Below are 22,454 nucleotides of genomic sequence, written 5' to 3'. Positions count from 1 at the left end.
GTAAAACACTGGAACAGAGGAGCTCAGGACGCTCCCCACGGTGGCTCTGTAGAACTGGGCACGCACATCTGTAGGGATGTTTAGCTTTTTAAGCACCCTAAGTGCATACATCCTCCTGTGAGCCTTCTTAATAACCTTGTTTGAGTGCCCTACATGTTTCAGGTCCTCGGTGACGGAGATTCCCAGGAACACGGCAGAGTCCACCTCCTTTACAGCAGTGCTGCTGACGATGAGAGGAGAGCGAGGAGGTGCGCATTTGAGGAAGTCAATGATCATCTCGCCCATTCTGCTGGTGTCTAACTTAACTTAACAGGTTGTTTTCTGTACACTGTACTGTCAGCTCTGAAACAGGCTGTAGGCTGTTGTTGGTAATGAGGACCTGGAAAAAAAGTTGTATACAGCTGGGAAGATATTTGGTGTTCATACCCTCACAGGTCCCCACTTTAAACATCTAAACTATCACTTTAGGCTGCGAGAAGTTTTGGAAAGTTGTTAGTTTGACATCTTTGATCTGTTTCACTATGCTGTTTTTATCAGATTGTTAGATTTGTTTTCTCTCTATTCCCAAAGTGCTTTTTTTTGCCTCCAACTGCACATTTAAAACCCATGTTTAGGTGTCATTTTTATATTTTGTCAGTTTTTTTCCCGGTTAAAACCACTACAATATGTTACAGGTAGCACATGTGTGGCAGGAAATTAGTTCCAATTAAGAACCCACTGCCCCCACAGCCTTCCCTTTCTATCTGAACTGCTACTTTCTTTGCCTCCCTTTTTGTCTCCGAGCCTGGCTGTTCAGACCAGTCCAGCCTTGCAGGGGACAGATGTAACATGGCTGCTGCTGGGCCTCCACATGATTACAATGTTCACAGGTGTAGAGGAGGCATCTATGACTGTTTACAAGAGCCCTCAAGCCTCAGGGGCAGGCTTTTTATCTCAGAAACTTTTCACCTCTGCTTTAACTGCTGCCTCTCAGCTGGCTTCAGACAACCATAATAATTTAGAACAATTAGTTTGTCTCTATCCAGTGTGCATCAACTGGCATTTTAACTTTTATTTGTTGTCAAATGCTTATCTATATTCTGACCATCTTTTGTGTCCTTATTTTGTATAATCTAAGATTTGGTTACAACATAAATCTGTCACTAAACACTAATTTGGCTGATTTAATTGGTCATCTGCTCAGTAGTTGATTGAAATAAAGATGGCCCTGACATGCAAACACATTTCTTTATAGTCATATTTTACTCTGATGGCAGGAATGTGGTCTAAGCAAGATGTTTTTTGCTTATTTAATGATTTAAGAAATCATAAATGGAGAACCGTAAATGGCTGATTACCTCTCCAGGCTTTCACGTTGGGAGCAACACTTCCTCCTGCCTTTGTTGGCCTCTTCTGTCATTGGATGAGGTGGTTTAGTTTTAGAACGAAAAATAATGAACTGTTAAAAGCTACAGAAAGTCACAAGAGGAACAGTGTGTACCATCCTCTGCTCACACTGCCTGCTTAAGGTGGTGTCTCACTGAGCTGCAACTGTTGGGAGACTAGTTGGTGACGCAAAATTGCAAGCCGGTACGTGAATTTTTTGTTGCACTCTCACTGAACTCTGTGTTTGCGACCACCCTTTAAACAGCAATGACAGTGAAATATTCTCCTACGAGATGGCACGAGCTGTCACACAGGGAATGCAGTCAGTTCATCACAACGTGGCATATTCGTATCTATTCAGGTCACTCGCTGTTCTGTCACAACCAGCTTCTTCAAACCGAACTTGGCGAAACCCTCCTACACGTCGGCAACAGTGATCATTAGCGAAGCCAAAAGGCTGCGGTCCGGCATCTCCCCCACGTGGAAACAAACCACAGAGCTCCTCCGATCCATGCTGCTTTTATAAAAACACAACACCTATTGTAAGTTTATCATCGACAAATCAAGGCTGATTTGTACATTTTAGTCTGCATCTTATGGTCTTCTCATGAGAGATGAGACTGTCTTGAGTCGTTCTGGGGAGAGAATGGAGAAAATGTTCACAGGGCTGGGCTTTTGGGACAAACTCAAGCAGAGAAATCTGCACCACCCTGTTTCTATTGCACAAATATGACAGCGTTGCTATCCAAAAAAACAAAAGAGTTGTTGAGTTGTTTTTTTGTGTAGCTTCATAGACATGGGTGTTCTATAAACCAGTTTAAAGGTGGTAACAGTGTTTCTAATAGTGTGGATGCTGATTCAGCATTTTTCTGATTGTTATTTTTCTGTACGTTTTTTGCAATCTAACCACTTCTGCATACTTTATGCTAGTTTGGTCTTTTCAGATATCAAAATGTTCAGCTCCTTCAGGAGATGGACATTAAGACTTTTTTTGTTGTAACTTTTATATTATTCAAAATATTTAACTTCACGAACATTTTCCTCATAGAAATACATTGAGAGCTCTTCAGTCCTTGTCCTCTTTAAAACGTGCTTCATTATATTTGCTCTATTTTTGTTCCCTTATGTTACTTTTAGCTTTTAGCCAAGTGGCTGGAATAGTGTACAGGAACATCTGTACAGAGTATAGAATCCACAAAGCGTGATGGAGAATGGCAGGGCTAAGATACTGTGGAACTTCCAGATCCAGACTGACAAACAGATGATGGCTAACCAACCAGACATTGAGGTCATAGATAAGTTGCAGAAGAAAGCAGAGGTGATAGATGTAGCAGTCCCGAGCGACTGTAACATCAGGAAGACGGAGCATGAGAAGCTGGAGAAATACCCGGGACTGAAAGAGAAAGTAGAGAAGTTGTGGAGAGTCAGATCTCAGTGGTGCCAGTGGTCATCGGAGCACTCGGTGCCGTGACCCCCAAACTGGAAGAGTGGCTTCAACAGATCCCAGGAACAACCTCAGAGATCTCTGTCCAGAAGAGCGTAGTCCTAGGAACAGCTGAGATACTGAGTAGAACTTGAAGTGAAGTGGAACCGCCCATGTGGAAAAAATAGGGCAAGCTGTGATATATATATATATTATGCTATTTTGTTTTATTGTTGCTTTTTGTCTCTTTTTCTATATTTTCTGTATTTTTCCCCTTTTTTGTCTGTGTAATCTTGCTGCTGTAACATGTAAATTCACCCTGCTAGTGGTACTTTACTTTATTTATTTATTTCTACTTTTAGCTTAAGTTCTGTTTTCTTTTAGCTTTAACAACTCAGTTTCAACTTTTTTTTTTAATTCAGCACTCTGTTTCGCACCAAATGCAGTTGCTCTTGTTTGACTACTTGTCAATATTAACCGTGAAAATAAAGTGCACTTGACCAAAAAAAAAAAAAAAAAGAAGGATGGTTTATATCACAGCAGCGTGATTGGATGAGGAGCACCTCTCAGGCGCGCGGCCAAATTGATCCCCCCTCCCCTCCTCCTTCAGAAGGTCTCTCATTCACTTTTTAAACGGGCTCCTCCTCTCTGACGAAGTGACAACGTGGGTTAGGCAAAATTGAATTAGTTTCTTGCCAACACTTCACGGGTTCTGTTGCTCCGTTCAGAACTAAGATCGCCCTGGAGCGGGACCTTTCAGCTGAGGAGCATCAAGAAGAAAAGTTCTCACTGGGAAGGAAAAAGTGCCTCTGCGTCAATTTGGAGCGGACCTGTCTTGGGCACGTTTTTACGCACGCATGTTACGCGCCGGGACCACCTTAATTTTAGGACTTATATGAATATTTTCTGTTTGTTTATGGAGTGAAACACCTTTAAACCGTAAGTAGTTTGGGTCTCAATTTCTTCCCCTGTAAACTGTCTTTTGATAATCTGTCTTTGAACCCAAATCAGAACATTTGGCTGCTCTAATCTCTGTTCAGCATGTATTACTTTGCTGTGATAGTGAGGTACATGTCTGATAATATGGCAAATCAGACTTATCAGTTTACAAACAATACACTCAGTGATGAGCGCGCGCTGTCCTCAGATAACTTGCAGCATCCCGCTGCGCAATGAGGACAGGAAGCTCTAAACACAATCCTCTTGGATTATTATAATTTTTTTTTTAAAATTTATTTAGTTATCATGCAGTTTGAAATGATAAGGCCCTTATTATCACATGTTCTGCTTCTAAATGAAGCAGGCATTGTTTCTGAGATTACCCAGGAGATAAAGAGCACTAAAAAACCAGCTGTCAGTTCTGTGATGAAATGACGTTGACAGTCGCAGGCATTTATCCTCCGCGGCGCGGAGCATCCTGGCTCCGAGCAGCGCAAGAAGTGACCCACACCCACACCCATCCCACCACCAAAAAGAAAAGGCTTCCACCAGTTAGAGGCCTGTGATCGTGCTGATAATGCCTATTGATGAGTTTTATATTCAAACATGTGGATATTAATGTTTGCTCAGGCTTTCTGCACATGTTTTCCAAGATCCACTGACTTAAATCCTATTTAATTTAGAGTGGCTTTTTGATTGACATGCCAATCCCTAACTGTTTATATATATATATATATATATATATATATATATATATATATATATACTGTGTGTGTACTGTCCTGATGCTTTTGTAATGATGAACTTTGGTTGCTAATTGCCATTTGATGAAGAGCTCCTAAAGTTCTCATCTCCCCCCCTGAGACCCAACCCTGGTGTTTATACAGTGGGGTGCTAATGAGGGCAAGGGGCTTGCTGCTCCCGTCCTCCTGTCTCCAAAACCTCTGAAAGGTTGACCCCACAGGAAGTTTTACCTCTCAATTCTACCACCCACATATTCACTGAAAACATGCCTGAATAACTATTTTTTATTTTTTCGTTTGTTTTTTGTTTTTCAAAGCCCAGCATTGTATTTGAAGGAGTGTATATCATCCACCACCTTTCATGCCAGAGTTTTAGATTGTCTTACACTGGGAATTGACTGTTTGTTTTAGTTACTTTCATCAAACCTTGAAAATGACATTATGCACAGTGTCATGCACTTTCTCGCCTGATCATGCATGATCTGTTATACTGAAGCATGAACTGGCAGCGGTGACCCCACCAAACCTCTAGCTCTCAATATCTGTGAAATGTTCTGAAATAAAGTATTTTTGTGTAGGCTAAGGTTAAAGAGTTGTGTGCAGCCAATATTATTTTCTTAGAGTTTCAGGAAATTTTTCCAGTGGCTCATGAGATATTATCTATTATTTATGGTAAATATAGTCTTTTTTGTTATTTTAATATAATTAATATATATAATATAGTTAGTTGTGATGTAATACCACATAAATCTTGGACTAATGTTTATATACATGTTCATCTCTTTAAAAGAAGATTTGCAAGAAGAAAGATGAACACAATGGCTTACTTGATGTGTTTTCTAATGCAAGCTTTTTGTTTGTTTTGCTTTGTTTTCTTCCCAACAGATGATTCTAAATTTTAAGCACATCCTGTGGTTGTTTTATCTCTGTGGAGCTGCAACAAGTAAGTCTGGTCTCCTCTGTCCCTCCCCTCTGTCCCCCTCCCTCATCTGTCTTGTTCCTTCTCATCACCTCTCCTTTGCCGTGTCTTCTACACCACCTCTTTGTGGAGGCAGTCCAATGTAGCTGGCATCCAAACACATTATTTTCTTACGGTGCAAAAGAGAAAGTGACACAAAGTTTTGACATCCATTAGCACCCATGCCTCTGTTTGTCCCCTGTGTTGTCTCTGTCTCAGAGTGACGATATCTTTCAGTTAGGCGCTCACCAGCTGTTTTTATTGCACATGCTAACGAAACCCCCTGTTAAAGCACCTATAGGTTCATGCCTCTGAGGATGTCCCACCAGTGTTTCCTAAGCATTCCCAACATTGTTCTCTGTGAATGGCCCCAACTCCATACCTTCCCTCTGGCTACCACTTGAAAAAAACACCCTCAAGATTAAAAAAAATGCAAACTGGTTCCTTCTCTCCATTTTACTACATGCATCACATAAAACTGAAATTAGAGATTAGCTGTAGATTGTGGAGCTACCTGCCAGGCTCACATAGCTATGCCTTAGATAATAGAGAGACTGTTTGAGAGGGAACGTCTACATAAGCAGAGGCATAACATGCAGTGATGCAACCATGACTTTTTAACCAGTTATTCCAACTTCATACAAACATGCTGTACATCCAGTACTCTCTGTAGTAAATGTGTTCCCACACCCATCATTTTGAGGATGAGGCTTAACTTTCCGAGAGGCCCTTTCAAGACATGATGCATGTTTTTTTTATTAGGCTGGGTGTAGTTGTCCCACCCAATCAATGCTAATCATTCAGGCCGTTCATATTGGCTGCTTACATGTGTTAGGGTAAGAGTAATCAGAAAAAATGTATGTTTTTGGATGAAAGGATAAATGAAAGCAAGAGGCAGAATTTATAAATGTATTTAAGATGACTTGCATTTAGCTTTTTTCCTTTTTTTTTCTTTTCCCTTTCAGCATTTAAGCCATCAATAATCAAACCAGTCACCGGCTCTCTCTCAGGGAAGGTGACCCTTCCCTGCTTCTTCCCGATCCCACACTCAACGCCAGTCACCAGTCCCTATGGAGCGATCATTTACAAAGATTACCTGTGGATTAAATGGACCAAAATATTTGGCATGACTGAATCCACAGTGCTGGTAGCACAGAATGGGGTCATAAAGATAGACCCCAACTACAGGAACCGTATATCAGTGCCCAGTCACCCCGAGGATGTCGGCGACGCCTCGCTGACAGTCGTCAAGCTGCGTGCCAGCGATGCCGGTACTTACCGCTGTGACGTCATGTATGGCATTGATGACACCCACAGCACGATTAACCTTGATGTCACTGGTAAGACTCTTCTCTTGTCATTTTGGAATAAGACCAAAAACACAAAAACTGGAGAAGGCGAGTTCTGCAAAAGTATGATAATATCAAAGTATTATACGGGTGCTGATAGAAAGGTAAATGGCACGAGAGAACTGTGGGAGCCTAGTTGTTTACTTTGATAAATGTGTCTACTCAGTAGTGTCTGAGGGTAACCACAGTTTTCAGTTGTTTTTGTTTGAGAGGTGATGCTGTCTTGAAAAAAGTTGGACCAGACTTTTCTGGGTTTATGTCCAGTGCGCTGCTGGATGTGAATATGACCTCAGTCATTCCTATCTTCTTGGACACCACCTTGTCACTGGAGATTTTCTTTAGTGGAGCACGAAGGAGAATAACCAAGTATTTTTACTTTCTTATCTCTAATCAGTCGACAGAACAAAGGATACTCTTGATTAATATCTAAAATAAAGTGTCAGTGTGTTGGGGAAGGGGGTTGCCAATCCTTACCTTTTTTATTGTTTGCGTTAAAAATTATTGTGAGAAGTATTGTGAGAGTCAGAGACAGCTCTTGTTTAAAGCATGGGTGGGGGGTGTGCCAGGGGCTGGGATACTTTTGGTTTACAATCTGCACATCCTCCTTTCCAACTATTTGCAATGTTAATTGAGACTATCAATCAAATCTTCTGCGTCTGTTTACTGTCCACAAATATGGGGATTTCAGGGCCGTGGCATCATGTGCATGTATCTGGTTCATTTGCGGTGAGCTCTAGAGTATTTCGCATATCCTCTTGGTTTATTGCAAATCTCCTCCTTTCCAAAAAAAGCCGAGAGACTCATTTATTTCACTCATAGAGTGTGCTTTACAAGGCACTTGCCATAGTTCACCACTCTGACATTATGCTAATGATTTCCAGATGACTATCTTCAACTTTATTTGCATTTTATTGTCTCGTCTTTAAATGACTGTTTTGTTTTTGTTTTTTTTCTTTTGTTTGTGTGTTGCCAGGTGTTGTTTTCCACTATCGGCCGAACTCTGGCAGGTACACTTTGACTTTCCAAGAGGCTGTCCAAACTTGCCTAAATATTGGAGCAACCATTGTTACACCTTCCCAACTGAAAGCAGCCTATGATGATGGCTATGAACAGTGTGACGCTGGTTGGTGTTCTGACCAAACTGTGAGGTTAGCTTTAGCACTCAACACTGCTGTTCATTTATTTGTGGTATACATGGTAACAGTAAAAAAATTGGACACACTTACCCCTTTATTTTGAACACCACATGCATGGATCTTCTCCGGTAAAATAAGATTCTTTTTTAAAGCAATTTTATGTCATCCGCGCATTGATTTCTCCTTTTGTACAGATACCCAATGACTAGGACAAGATCGCCCTGCTCAGGAGATCTGAAGAACAAGACTGGTGTTAGGTCATATGGAAGAAGGAAGCCCACAGAGACCTATGATGTGTACTGCTATGCTGACAGACTCGATGGTAAGCAGTTTGATGTCATTTAGGCAATGACACACGCCTCATCTGAAATGGCTTGCGACACCTCTGTGGGAATACATTCAATCACTTTATTGCAGTATTACAATTTTGACAGGACAAAACTTTTTTTTTAATATACATTTTGTTGTGCATAACAATAATACATTTTTTTAAAAGGGGGCTGGGACTGCAGGGAAGCTTCTGATAATTCGTCTCTGGCTGCTCTGTTTTTTGGAAAGTCACCAACAACAACAAAAAAATGTCTTCTGTTTTCGTCATGGATGTCCTCCCTTCCCAGCCCTTGTTTTTTTTTTCCAACTCATTAATCGGTCCTGTTTATGAGCGCTAATGGACTAAACTCTTCTCAGAGTACTTTAAGATGACTGACAGCTCAGAACCCTGTTTGTGTTCATAATATTTAATTTACAGTTTAATTTAGCATCCTGAACAGACGGAGGTGAAAGTCTATGGATGTCATTTGTGTCTCTAAGAATACGCCTTTATATTATGCAGACACCACACCCCCGTCTTATTTATTAGCAGCAGAATAATAATGCTATTGTTTCAGATTGCTGTCCAAAGCCCTAACAGTGTGCTTCGAGGATACAATTTGTTTTATTCCAGGATTGAACAGTAGTAAATGAGTCCATAAAAACTTTCTTTGAGAAAAAAAAAATGGCTAAGATCAAATTTGGTTGTAATCACATATTGTGGAGAAATATGAACTTGTTGTTATTAGTGTAATGTGTACAGAGCAGAAAAAAAAATGAAAGCTGGTTACAGAAAACTACTTTATTGTGAATGCCTTTTCTGTTAGTTGTACAAGGAATGAAAAACATCCGAATCTCAGTATTCTTGTAAATCAGTGAGATAAAACCTGTAGGCCTGCTACCCAAGGGTCCACTTTTTAAAATGTTAAGACTAGCCAACATTTCTCAACTGGCCCTTTCTGAAAACATGTCTGGCAGTCATCTTCTTTTTAAACGTTGTGTAAGCTCTTTTGGAAATGAACACAAGGTGTAACTTCTGGTGGTAAAAACACAGTTTGCATTGCTGTCTCACGTTAGATTAATGAAACAAATAAACTACTGTTGTTCTAAAGACATTTAGTGGTGGGATGTTTAGGGTTTGTGCCTTAGACAACAGTGACTTGTTTGAGTGATTCTTAAACACTTAATGGTTCACAGAACTGTATCCACAAATAAATGAGTCTGCATGCAAATCACTTTTAAATATATTTTCCATTTAGATCATTAATTATTAAAGGTGAGCCATCCAATGCAGAAAGTGTTATGCTCCAGTGACTAAGTTTAACCAACCATCGTTTTGTGAGAGAACAAATAACTTGTTAGCATTTTGTCTTTTGCTGCCATAAAGTATTCATGATTTTTTTTTTCTTTCCAATTCAGGTAACGTCTTCTATGCTCCTGTTACCCACAAGATGACTTTTGACGAGGCCCAAAAAGAGTGTGCAAAACATGGTGCAGAGCTGGCAAGCACTGGCCAGCTGCACGTTGCCTGGAAACGTGGACTGCACCAGTGCAATTATGGCTGGGTCCGTGATGGCAGCGTACGACTTCCTATCATTAAGCCCAGTCCTCGGTGTGGGAAAGGCAAAACGGGTGTCTTTTGCTTGTATCGCAACAAAAATCAGACCGGCTTTCCAGAACCTACAAGGAAGTTTGGAGCTTATTGTATTGGAGGTAAAAGCTCATTCGTATCGTTACCCTTGATTACACTCACAGGAGACGTTATGCTCTTTGTAGACAAGTTGATACTAATTCCTCAAGTCTTGATTTAGATTCTGTGACATGACATGGTCAAAAATCAGCAGCATACCAGCACCACCACATTCTTCTTCACCCTACTTTTACAGTTCTCATTGCGGTAGCTCTTAAGGAGTAAAGTGAGACCCTAAATATCCCTCTGTTCCTCATTTTTGTAGGGTCTGTGTCTTTAATGAACATGTACTGGTCTGGGACCTGTGATCAAACTGAGGGCATGCTGTCTCAGACCAAAATATTTGATTTAAAAAGTACTTTTTCCAATACTTGTCTATAATTTGACTATGAATAGTTAAAATCAGATTTTGTAGACAAAATCCCAACACAAGTCATGCGTTGAACGAACCCTTGGTTAATACAACAATAAAAATGTTTCAATTTCCCCATCAGCACTGTGGATCCCTCTTTCTGTTTTATGCTGAATATTTTAGAGGGTAAAGTTAAAAAACTCCTGCTTATATTGGGTAGTAGTAACCAATGGTTTCTAATTACTTTTAGTAGTTGTGCCCCTTACACCAATTACCATATTTTATCTGGAAAAATAAGGTTTGCTTTTAAAAGTCCCATTTTCTACTTCAAATAAAAAACAATACACTAAGTATTGAAAGAGCATTGTTAACTAATTTCTTTCCTAAGTTAAATTAACAACACAGTATAAAAGGTGATGAAATTTTGCAGTGGATGTTTTCTTAAGGCAGTCTGTTGTGACTGACTTTAGATACTCAAATACAAGGTTAGACAGTGTTACTTGCATGCTCTTGGTCAAAATGTGTATCTGTTATGTTATGGGTGCGGGACTTGTTATGTTAACTTAAAGAACAGATGGTAACTGTGGGCTGAGGCCATTCTCTGACAAAACCAGACCTTACTGTTCAGAAGCTATGAGCTCATCTTCTGCATTTATTCCCTTCTGCTTCCCCACCCTGTGAGTTTCTGCGTCTTTACACCAACATGACCTTTCCTAGATTTGACTCAAAGCAAGTGTTTTAGATTTCTGCAGCTCACCTTGTCTTTTTTTTTTCCCCTGTTCAGTTTTTTATTTCCGTTTTGTGCCTTATTTGAGAATTTTAGTTACAACAACAACGTTACCAAAGGAGAGGGAGGATTTTCTCATGAGCATTACATGTTGTGTGCCAGACCACTCTGTCCAATTGACCTCACTGTCTAACATTTTTGACATTTCTGTGTCAACACAGTTAGCTTGATGAAGTGTAAAATTATAGTAGTATTCACACATTAATATTTCTTCCAGGTGACATAAAATGACCAGAGGTTTTTCTTTAGAGTTTGATTAAAGTCAATTTCATTTAATTTGTGTCACCATTTTACTTATTTAAATGCAGCTGCAGAGCTCTGGCATGCTGAAAGTTATCAAATGTGATTGTTTTTAGCTAATCAGTATTCCCAGGGCAGCACTAAACAATACATGATAGTTACCATTTAGGAAAGCAGCAAAAGCACCTAATGCCACACCTCACAGCCTTTTTAGTCTCACTATCTGACCCCCTTTGGGTCTTTCATGTCTCATTTCCGCTGTCAGTTTTGCCTCTGTCATTCTCACTTGCACTTATCTGAGCAGACGTTTGGATAATGGACAAAAGCTACTGCTGGCCTTCTAAATTCAGTCATCCTCAGTGACCTCTGACATGCCCTTTCCATCTTTACAAATGAGAGGTTGAACAGATAAGCTGACCACTGCCTGGCCATTTTCTGCCCCTTGGGCCATGCTGACTCTCGCAGTGATAAGTCGACACGGAGTTCAGAGGGCACACAAACATGCCAGACTCACCTCCTGCTCTGTGTATGTCATGTCAGCTCTCTCCGTCAGGTTGTATTTACACCTTGGTGTAAGTGCTCTTTAAGTACCCCTGTTTGGTGGTGGGACTCCGTCATTTCCTGCTTTTCAGCTTGCAATAGTGTCTTGAACGAGAAATATTATCTAAACCAATGTCACTTAACTACACAGAAAGACAAGGAGAGGAGAGCTGGATGCAGAGGGAGAAGGGAGATAATTGCTCCCTGATTAGTCTTTGAACTGGCCTAAAAGAAACAAAGACTCTGTAACAGCAACAGTTCACATTTGTTGGTGAAATAATGCCATACTTGTGAGAGAGGGCCTCAGTGTTCCTATAAGGGAAAAAGGCACGTCTCACACCTTACATAACAGATACTTTTGTTAAAGATCTCCAGTACATAATGGTCAACATCTGGCTTTATTTTGTGAGTCTATGCCGCCAAGGAGGTCTTCACACTGCTTTTTATTGGTCTGAGTAAATACAAGAGCATGAAAGAACAGAGGAACAGGGATTAAGAGAAACATGCAAACGAATCGCAGAATAGTAAAAAGGACTCATTGACAAAATGGTTTAAATAAGTACTCACAATAGGCTTACTTTACAAATCCATAAACTATTGCAAACATGACAAAATAAAATCAGGCAAAGAATACAGGTTGTGGACTGAAAATAATAAGGAACCCCCCCCCCCCAAAAAAAAAAAAAAAAAAAAGAGAGAATTGCTAACAAAACCAAAACACTGGATTTCTTAAAGTTTCTATACAGTTTATTTCGTTCATTATAGTCCTGGGAACCTTTTCAGGAAATGTTTGGAGAAACATTCAAAGTATACATTGGAAACAGAACACCTAAACAATGACCTCATTTGCCACAGATGTCCAGTTTGTCACGTGCACGAGAAAGACTATTAAACTGATTAAGAATTATTCCCCTTGTTCTTGTAATTTTACATTTACAGTTTGCTCTGTGGCATTAGCCCCTCTTCTTTAAGAGTATTTAGATCATTTTTGTTGTAGCTGGTTATAAACAACATTAAGTGTTAAGAGAGGAAGTAATTTGCACCAGCATATCTAGGAAGCCCTAAACTCTGGGGAATCTAATGCAAAGTTTTAGTGAAGGCTATAAGAACAGTTGTATTTTGCTTCTTGCCTCTAAATGACTCTTTGAGGTTGACCGACAAAATGTGATCTTGACATATTACTATGGTCCCTAAAAAGAAGAGACTGGAACAATCTTACACATTATGAATGTAAAGAAATTAGTTACAATTAGTTGAAAGATAAATTGCCTGTTAGATTCTCGTTTTGATCTTAACATCTTTGTTACGTCTGCATGATGATGAGTGAAACCTGACTAGGTGGAGCAGTAATGAGATTATAATTGGGTGAGCAGATCACAATCAGCCAACTATGGAACAAAGAGTATTTTTGTGAGGGTTAATGTGTGGTACATGTTACTGATGCTCAAAGTTTGTCATAACATTTATATAATGTCCAACTTAAAAAGGAAAAAAACTCAAACATGACAGAACAGGTCTTTAACACCATACAGACTAAACACGCACAGTTTATTTAAATGGATCTTTTCACAACTCCACTCCAGTTGTAGCTGTAATCCTACTATTTGGGGTAGTATTCCTGATAATCCATCTCAATGTAGAAACTGTAAGGTATCATTTTTGAGGTTTCTTCAATTTTTTGCCTGTTGGGAGGCAACTTGTCATCAAAGACAATGACGAGTAAACCTGAACACTATCCATGTTTGCAGGGTGGTAAAAACAGTTCATAGGATAATAGACTTTTCACAATTATTAGCTGTAAACCAAATATTAGAAATGTGTCTACATCAGTGTTGATGTTTGAAACATGGAATCAGTGAAGATTTAGGACATACTGTTAATTTGTGGAATGAGGGACAAACGATAAGTCTTGTGAAATTCAAAAGAAATAGGGGTTTCTGGTTGCCCTATATTCAAAATAACTAAAAGTTGTACTGTTTTAAGCAATGGTTAAAAAAGAAAATATCTAATTCTGCCAAAACAGTCTTTGGTGTTGATCATAAATTGTCTAACTTTCTGACTTTTTGTACTTCTGTTTTATGTTTAGGAAAAAGAGCCGTGACCAGCCGAATGTCCTTTGTGGAAATGTTTGTGAAACAAATCACTACCATCTCACCTATCCTGGAAATCAGCACGGCATCACCTGACACAATATCAGAGATCGATGAGACTCCGGGCTCTAAAGTTCCCACAGACCTTCAGTCTATGCTCTCTGCCTTCATGATTCCACTCCGACCCACTCAAACAGTTAAACCCAAACTCAAAGACAAGCTTGTTGAAGTAACTAGTCCCGCACAGTTTACCACAAGTTACATTAATGTAGAATCGTCTCCTTCTCACGGTGACGTAATCACAGAACAGCACATCACAACTAAAAGCTTCATTTCCCCACCGTCTGTCAAGGATCAAGAGGACCTCTCAGAGATTGTGATCAGCACGATCCAACCTGACGTACCTATGCCAGATACTTCTCTAAGCACAAAGACCATGTTTGCTGAGGGGAAGACAGAAAAGACTGTTCTGGATTCTGGGATCACCCCATCAGTTATGTTTGATCCCACTGACACTTCCACAGAATCCAGTGAACAGACCCCTAAGGAAGACTTGGGCTCCTCAGAATCAACAGCAACACCTGGTCTTGAATCACCAACACCATTCCAAGAATACGAAGAGATCGTGACTGGGTTTTTAATGCTGGCTAGGCCACCAAATCAAACAGACACTGTTTTACCTAGTTTAACTGACAGAGACAGTACTATTAGTACTACTGTGGTAACAACAACAACCCCTCCCACCAGCACACCACCAGCAACCCGTGAGACAACTCAAACACAGGATGCAGACTCTCCAGCTACATCTGTGACTACTGCAGCTGCTGATGTCCAGGCTGACAGAGAAACCTCAACTGAGGATTTAACATCATCAACAACAGAACACATCTCTTATAAGTCCCGCACCCAGATTCCAAAACATGGCAGGACCACGAAGGGTGGCGCAGCAGAGAAGAAGTTCTTCACATCCGCTCCTTCTGCATCAGCTGTACCCAGCACGGTGACTTCTGTTGAAATAGTCACTGGTGCACGGCTCGAGCAAATAAGTACTGGCATGCAGATTCAGAACACTTCAGGTAAGATATATAATATCTTATGTTTTAACTCTCGGCAGTATGAATTAAGAGGCCAAGGTTTTGTTTGGCAGGCTTGACTTTGACGGGAGTATTGTTGTTTCTACTTCAGCTGTAATTTGATTTTGGCCTCATTTTGGGATTTTTATTCTCGTTCAAATTTTTATTTTTTCTGAGTGATTTTTATTACTCCAGAAGAACTTGACTGTTTAACAGCAAAGCATACATTTGGTTTGTTGTCTTAAGTGTCATATTCTGATAATATTTTATACTGTATAATAAAATACAACTTGTTACAACTTGCTTGAACATAGCATAGACAGTATGTATGCTTAATGAGTCATTTTATTTATGATCAATCAGATTGGAGTGTTTTTTTTTATTATTTTTGGTTCACTCCTATTCTTGTTTAAATCAGTCACTTGTAACAGTATAACTTCCAGACTTATATGGTGCAGGCCCATCTTTCACCACAAAAACAGCTTTGACTTATCAGGGCATGGATGAGGAACATCTGGAGGTTCCCAGGGGTCTTTGGTAATGGGATGTTAGCAATAGATCCTTTGGGTTTGTGGCTTGTAGGGTGGAGTCTCTGTGGATTGGATTGGCTTCCCACAGATGCCATTGAATCTGATCAGATGGGTATCTTGTGAGTTTGGAGGCGAGGTGAACACCTCGGACTCTTTGTCTTGTTCTTTCAGTCCCACCTAAGTGTTTTTTTTGGAGCCTACTGCTTTTATGCTGAGGGTTGAGACTTCCTTAGGTTTGCATCATGTTTTAATGTCATTCTTCAGACACTGTAGATTGCTGGCACTCCTCTTGTGACATTCTGTCTTATATTCATGGTTATAATTTTATTTATTTTTGTTATTAGCGTGCAGAGATTTTAAATGCTAAACTATTTAATTAGCTGCACATTCAGTATAATCAAAGGTGAATGGACTCAGAGAAGCTCCCTGTTGTGCTCAAGAGTGTGGAAAATGATGCTTCTGTTTGTTCTAAGAAGCCATGTCTTCTTAGTTTGTGTAACTCCTTTTGAATTTGAGTCTGGGCTTGGTAAATTTTTACATGCATAATGAATGTAAGGGAAAATTTCATGACTCATAATATGGAGTCTTCCAACTCAACACCCTGAGAGTAAATGACAGGTAACCATGAAATCATAAATCTGTTTTAATATCTAATAACATTGCCTTCACATTAAACACTCTGCGTGTTTGCAACAGAGGAGACATCAACGACTCCTGGAAGGCTTCAAGTTTCATTAATAAAGTACTCATTTAACTTCCAACACTCATTTTAAGGGTACTCCGCACAATTATTTTCTCATATTGGTAGTTAATTTGTCTTTAAATAAAATAATTTAAGCAAAACTTGTGAACTGTTACCAGCTACTGCGTGTATTTGTTTACCAAAGGAAACAGCTAAAGTGACTGAGAACAGGTCAACAATGGTGACATCCATGGAAGCGCTGTTTGGGATCTGAAGTCTGACATTTTTGATGTGTTAGTTCATATTTGCGATCAGACATGTTGAGTAAAGTCCACAGTTAAAAGTACAGATCAGGCTGGAACGGTAAACTTACTAGTCTAGGAGTTTCACAAAAGCTGTGTGTGTTTGAAGGCCGAGCTCTGTCTTTATAGCGCTCCATTGTCCTCCTTGATCCCGGATATTTATTTTGACTGTTGTCCTACTTGTTCTCTCTCTTTTCTTTTGCGTTTAGCAGCAGATTCACTCTTATATTTCCACCTAAATGTTTTGTTTTTTCTCATGGTTCTAAGCTTGTCCAATTCCACTATATTTGTTGACCTGCACAGCGTACAGCCAGTCTGATGTAGGTCAGTCACATAACTCAAGCTTCCATGTGATCGTTAGCTGAGTGCTTCATTTACATGGAGTGCACACATTTCAGAATTGCATATCAATATGCTGTATCTGTAAAACTGCTGAGGTAAACTCTTTTAACTGCACCATTTGATAGAATTCAGGATAACCTTTTTTATGTTTGATTTCATAGTTTGCAATGAATACTTTTAACAGGTCTAAAGTAAAGTTTATATTCATTAAATGAGAGGCAGGTCGAGGAGGGGACTTTTTGGAGCCAGCATATAGCACCTACAAAGAGCAGTTCAATGTCGTCATTGCACTTTATGGCGCTTCGCTTTATGGGCTCTATTGCTGTACGTGTGATCTCACATGCAAACATAAGTAGAACTTGGGCTACATTTGAGCTGCAGACTTTGCCATGGTCATGTATTTTTGTTCTTAGAAGAGCAGCTGGGATTTTCTGAGTTGGTGGAAAGGATCCAGGTGCACAAATTGGTCATATAGGAAAAAAAACCCATAAAACAAAGAGCTGTAGGTGAGAAGCCTGCCTGAGTGAGCAGGTTTTAGTTTAGATGCCAAAGGTATATACTATATTGCAGTACAGTATGTGAAAGACACACTTCCTTGTGTATTTGGTGTCTATTAACTGTACATTACCAGCCGACTGACAGCCAGCCTGGCTGTAACATGAGAGTGTTGGCAGGCTGCCATAGTAAACACAGATGCCTGTCTGTAGCTCAGACTGGACACCACCTCATGAGGTGATGTCATTGCTGACTCACAGACGCGCCCCTTTTTTTTCACTACAGCTGGAGGCTTTCTGACCAAAGCAGGTGATTATAGCTCTGTTTACTGCTGATCAGCTGAGACACTGTGCATCACTTTTCTGCCCTCTCCCAGTATGTGTGAGAAAAGCTTGTGGAAAATCTTGTGGCATTGGGAGAAGTGTGTGCCGTCTGACTGCGTGGTAACAAAGCGCTCTCTAGTATCAGAGTGTGATGAAGAAGAAGAAGGAAAAAAAAAAGCTTGGTAAATTAATTCTTAGTGTTGCTCAAAAGCTTGTTGTGTTATTGTGAATTGTGCACATCTGTGTCTGATTAAGTGTTGACAGTTAAATTCACTGTTTACCAAGTGTTTATTTGACAGATTGTGACGTGTTGAGTTATTGATCCTCAGAGGCATGTCAAACACAAATGTCACAAAATAACTCAGAAAACCATCAGCACATTCTTGCAATTTAACAATAACTCTGCTAAGGTTTGGCAGAAGGACCTCCATAACTGAACATTTCGGGAAATAAACTCACTTGTTTTCTTGACAAGATTGTAAAATCTGTGCATTATGTACATGACAACATAAAACAGGAACACTACCTGAAACAATCCATTTTTAAAGTTTTTATCTCCCAAACTAATGTTTTACCCCTTGTTTGTGTGTCCATTTGTTCATCTGTAGCTTTAGCAAGATATCTCATGAATCATTGTGTCGATTTTAATAGAACTTTCAGAAAGTAATTACTGGATGTACGTCCTCAACTCATTAACTTCTGGCTGTCACAGATAATCGTCCTCAGCAAACACAGAACTGATGATAACTCAGTCAGTTTTACAGATATTGACCTAAAATACTTTACAGTTATCTTCATTATCAGTGTATTACAACCTAATGTGGATGCAGCTTAAGCCATTGTTCCCAAAGTTTGCCATAAAGCATCAAGGGAGAAGTCCTCAGATGATCTCAAGAAATCAAATAAAAAAAATGCTAATAATAATTTTTCATTACATTATTTTTAAAGATAAAACCAGTTGCAAGACAAAAGGCTGTTTGTATTGTCATTGTGCCATTATATTCTCATTATGCCTCAATAAAAAAGCAACAAAGGGCAAATATTGGTACCATGGGAGAGTCCCAAAGCCAAAACCTCTGCTGAGCAAAAAGAACACAAAGGCCTGTATCACATTTGCCAAAAAACATTTTGATGATTCCCAAGACTTTCGGGGAAATATTTTGTGAACTGACAAGAGAGAGAGAAAAAAACTTTTTGTAAGGTGTGCGTCCTGTTACATCTGGTATAACACTAACACTGCATTTTAGAAATAGAACATCGTACCAGCAGGTAAACATGGTGGTGGCAATGTGATGGTGTTAGCTTCAGGACCTGGATGACTTGCTGTAATTGATGGATAGCTTTTTTCCCCTCTTTTAATAAATGAAATGATCACTTAAAAACTGCATTTAATATTTGCTCAGGTTATCTTTGTCTGATGGAAACATTTGTTTGGTGAACTGAAATGTGTAAGAGTAACAAAGAGCAGAAACAGAAGACATTTATAAGGTGTAAAGACTTTTTTCACACTAGATATACATACATTCATAGAGTGCACGTAATAGGGGTCAAAAAAAGGTCTGTTGGTGTTTCCTTTGATGGTGATTAGGGACCAGAGGAAAGACCTCCAGGACTTTTTTTGTATGTGTGTGTTTAGCTGTGAGACAAGTATGTGTTTGAATGGGTCAGTAAGGCAGGTAAATTGCCTCTGTTCCCAAGCCTGACTTAGGATTGTAACAGGTGTCTTTCTGCAGCGCTGAGCGGCTGCAGGTGTTATCTGTTGCAACCAATAATCTTTCCATACTGTCATTTGTGGGAAGCAGAGGCTGAGGGCAGAGCCAGAGAGACAGAGAGGGAGAGTGAAGGAGGAAGAGGTTGTTAAGTTTTGTATATTAAAGGGTTTTGAGTTATCGTATGTGAATAGCCTTTTCCTCCTCTTTCCGTGTCCCTAATGCAAACACTGGTAAACAGTTCAGGGAATGCAGGACCTCTCTGTTAAGTTTATGATCAAAGTTGGCTCTTTTTTTTTTCTCCTGCTCTATGCAAATTCTTGAGCTTTGTCAAAAGCACTAGATACTTTAAGAGTTAGCAGGATGTGCAGATTTTCATGTTCCTTGTCAATTTTTTCCCTACTCTATAGTGAAAAAAAGACTTGGTTACCTTTTATTCAAAAACATTTTTAACTTTTATGGTTTATTTTGAGATCTTATTTTTAAAAGACATGAATTGCTACCCTCCAGACAACTTAAGGAGGTGGATGTAAGTTTTGCAGCACAGCTTCTTTGTAAGAAATGAATTTAAGAGCAGACAGCTGACAATTGAAGTTACTCCAGGAATCGAAAGCGTAGACTATAACAAAGGATTGGACAAATAATTTCAGGTTCATTGTTATTTAAGAGACATTTAAATTTCCGAAGGTTAAAATTTGTGTGACTCCATTTTTGCTCGATGTGCTGCGCATCATGTTGTTTATGTTTGAAATGAATTAGAAAATAACACTAAATTATACTGAACACTTATGGAAAAACTAAATTTTGACATTTATTTAACGTTGTTGACAGACTAAACCATTTAAAAACAAACAAAAAAATTGTGATCAGCCTGCTGTTTGTTACAGTCTAAAGGCATTCTTCTTCACATGTCATTTATTTTACAAATTATAAGAGTAATAACTTTCATCATTGTTCAAGTGGCCTTTTGAAAATGTTTTCTTTTCATATCAAGCTACAGTATAAATCTTTGTATTATGGCTTGAACTGAGTTCACACGCCAGCTTGGCCAAAGTGATTTTCTGGAGAGATTTATTTGCAATGTTTGTTTTTCTGAGTTATTACTATTTCTTTTTGTGAAATCATACAAGACCTGCCAAAAATGTAGATTTTTTTTATAGCTGGGATAACATTTTTATAAATTTGATCATTATTTTTCATTTCGTTACCTATTCAGTAACGTAATTCCTAGAAAGTAGTTTACAGAGTGAGCTTCACAGGTGTAAAGACAGTTTAGGTGTTTAAAGTAGAAATGTTTTTGTCAGTTCATCTTTTACTTTATCTAAAATATGTGTCGGCTCTTGGCATTTAAAAAATATAAATTAGAGAATGCAGAAATGACTAATTTATCATAATATACGGGGTGTGCTATGAGAAATGAGACAAAGGAAAACTGACATATTTTCTCATAATTTTTTCAAAATTTTGAGTCACCAATGAGTCTCCAACAGTCGCACCCCAGTATATGGGGTATTGCTGTAATTGTTCACAGTGGCAGATTTTTTATTATCTGTAAAACCAATATCTGTGTTGTTCAAATTTTCAGTTCTTTTCAAGAAAAAGAAAAAGAAAATGTATTTTAGCCAAAGTTTCTCTATGAGATCACCAAGAGTTATTTTTAATATATATTAATTAGTAATAATAATTAATTAATGTATTAATATCCTCTTTTTTTCATGTATATCAAGAGTAAACAGAACAGTGTTGTGGTCATGTAAAACCCTATAGTAGCAATAGAAAACAGCATGTAATGTTTAGCTTTTTAATGGTTGTACGTATGCTTGGCTGTTATCTAAAATTATATTGATGTGCTTATCGGACAGATTGTAGAGCATGTACATGTGTGCAAATGAAATTGTGCCTTCTTATCGTGGACTGATTTCCTTTTCTCATTTTATTCTTTGCAGCTGAACAGGTTTTACCACCACAAGATTCCCAGTCTCAAAGAGAAGAATCAGAAAAAAGCACCAAAGGTATTCTTTCCTTTTTTACCCCAATGTGGCAACTCTTGATGCTAATGATGAAATAAACACTGTGTTTTGAGTTTAACTTGTTTGATCTGTTTGATTGTCACTCCTTTGAATCTGTAGAGAAACTTACAGCAACAGTAACATCTACAGAAACCCCAGCTGCAGTTCACTCAACCTTTATTTCATCATCTACAGTGGAGGACAAGGCCTCATCAAATGTGACACAGAAAACTGACCCAGATGCAATAAAAACAACTGACTTTGTTCATACAGTAATGCCAAATAAACAATTGATCTCTAAAACAACAGAGAACCAAACGAAAACCTCTGTCAGCACCACATCTGGATATGAACACTTAGATGAGATTGGGAGGACTCCCATGTCTGTGAAAAGTGACTCAGAAAAGATTAAAACATTGATGGCTGAGGACACAACCCCTTTATCTTCTTCAACCAAACTTTATACACACAGAGATAAAGCTGAAACCACGGAAGCAACAAAAACCACAACTTCAAAACACTTTGCTGAGACTACATTACACGCTGTCTCGACTCTCTCACTGAAGGATGCCGATGGGGAAAACACATCACCAACTAGTAAATTTAATCCTGCTACTAATGGAACAGAAAAAACTTACAATACCACAACTACAGACGAAGAGAAGAAACAAGATGGGACAACAACACCAGCTTCCACTTTATACAGTGCTTTTGAATTGATCAAGACAACAATGGCTTCAGTAAATCAGTTTTTCAACCAGAAATCATCTGACAAAGAATTACTTACAACAGAATTAGCAGGCCAAAACGTGAATGCAACAAAATCTTCCGTTAGATCAGAGGAAAACTCAGTGTCCGCAACAAGAGAAAAGGCAGGCTCAGTTGAATACACCACTGAGATGTCCAGCAAACAGACGACATCTTCTAAAGCTTTCTCATTGTTCAGCACAGAGAAGACAACAGCATCGACAGTTCAGGATTATGACAGTGTTCACACAGATCAGAGCGCAGTGCCTACATCGTCCCCTATTTCTTATGAGACTGAAACATCTTCTGCCATTACTCCAG

At 39.0% G+C, this 22,454-nt stretch overlaps 1 protein-coding gene across 2 annotated transcripts in view; it reads left to right on the top strand.

Annotated features, from left to right (window-relative positions):
- Positions 1 to 3,498: 3,498 nt before the first annotated feature.
- vcana (versican a) overlaps positions 3,499 to 22,454 on the top strand; it is a 27,328-nt gene continuing 8,372 nt past the window's right edge. Inside the window, exons 1-8 of one of the 2 annotated variants that reach the window (XM_037976039.1) lie at positions 3,499 to 3,727; positions 5,356 to 5,413; positions 6,394 to 6,768; positions 7,751 to 7,925; positions 8,108 to 8,235; positions 9,642 to 9,935; positions 13,918 to 14,997; positions 21,324 to 21,491. In XM_037976039.1, the coding sequence (XP_037831967.1) occupies positions 5,356 to 5,413; positions 6,394 to 6,768; positions 7,751 to 7,925; positions 8,108 to 8,235; positions 9,642 to 9,935; positions 13,918 to 14,997; positions 21,324 to 21,445 (2,232 nt within the window). In that variant the 5' untranslated portion in view covers positions 3,499 to 3,727 and the 3' untranslated portion in view covers positions 21,446 to 21,491. Of the gene's footprint in view, positions 3,728 to 5,355; positions 5,414 to 6,393; positions 6,769 to 7,750; positions 7,926 to 8,107; positions 8,236 to 9,641; positions 9,936 to 13,917; positions 14,998 to 21,323; positions 21,492 to 22,454 lie in introns of those variants that run through there. The other variant, XM_037976044.1, reaches the window with a different exon arrangement.

This window comes from Kryptolebias marmoratus, linkage group LG1, assembly GCF_001649575.2.
Source record: "Kryptolebias marmoratus isolate JLee-2015 linkage group LG1, ASM164957v2, whole genome shotgun sequence".
In the NCBI taxonomy this organism is placed as follows: Eukaryota; Metazoa; Chordata; class Actinopteri; order Cyprinodontiformes; family Rivulidae; genus Kryptolebias; species Kryptolebias marmoratus.
Note: the sequence above shows the minus strand (reverse complement) of the source record. Positions and strands in the feature narration are given on the sequence as shown.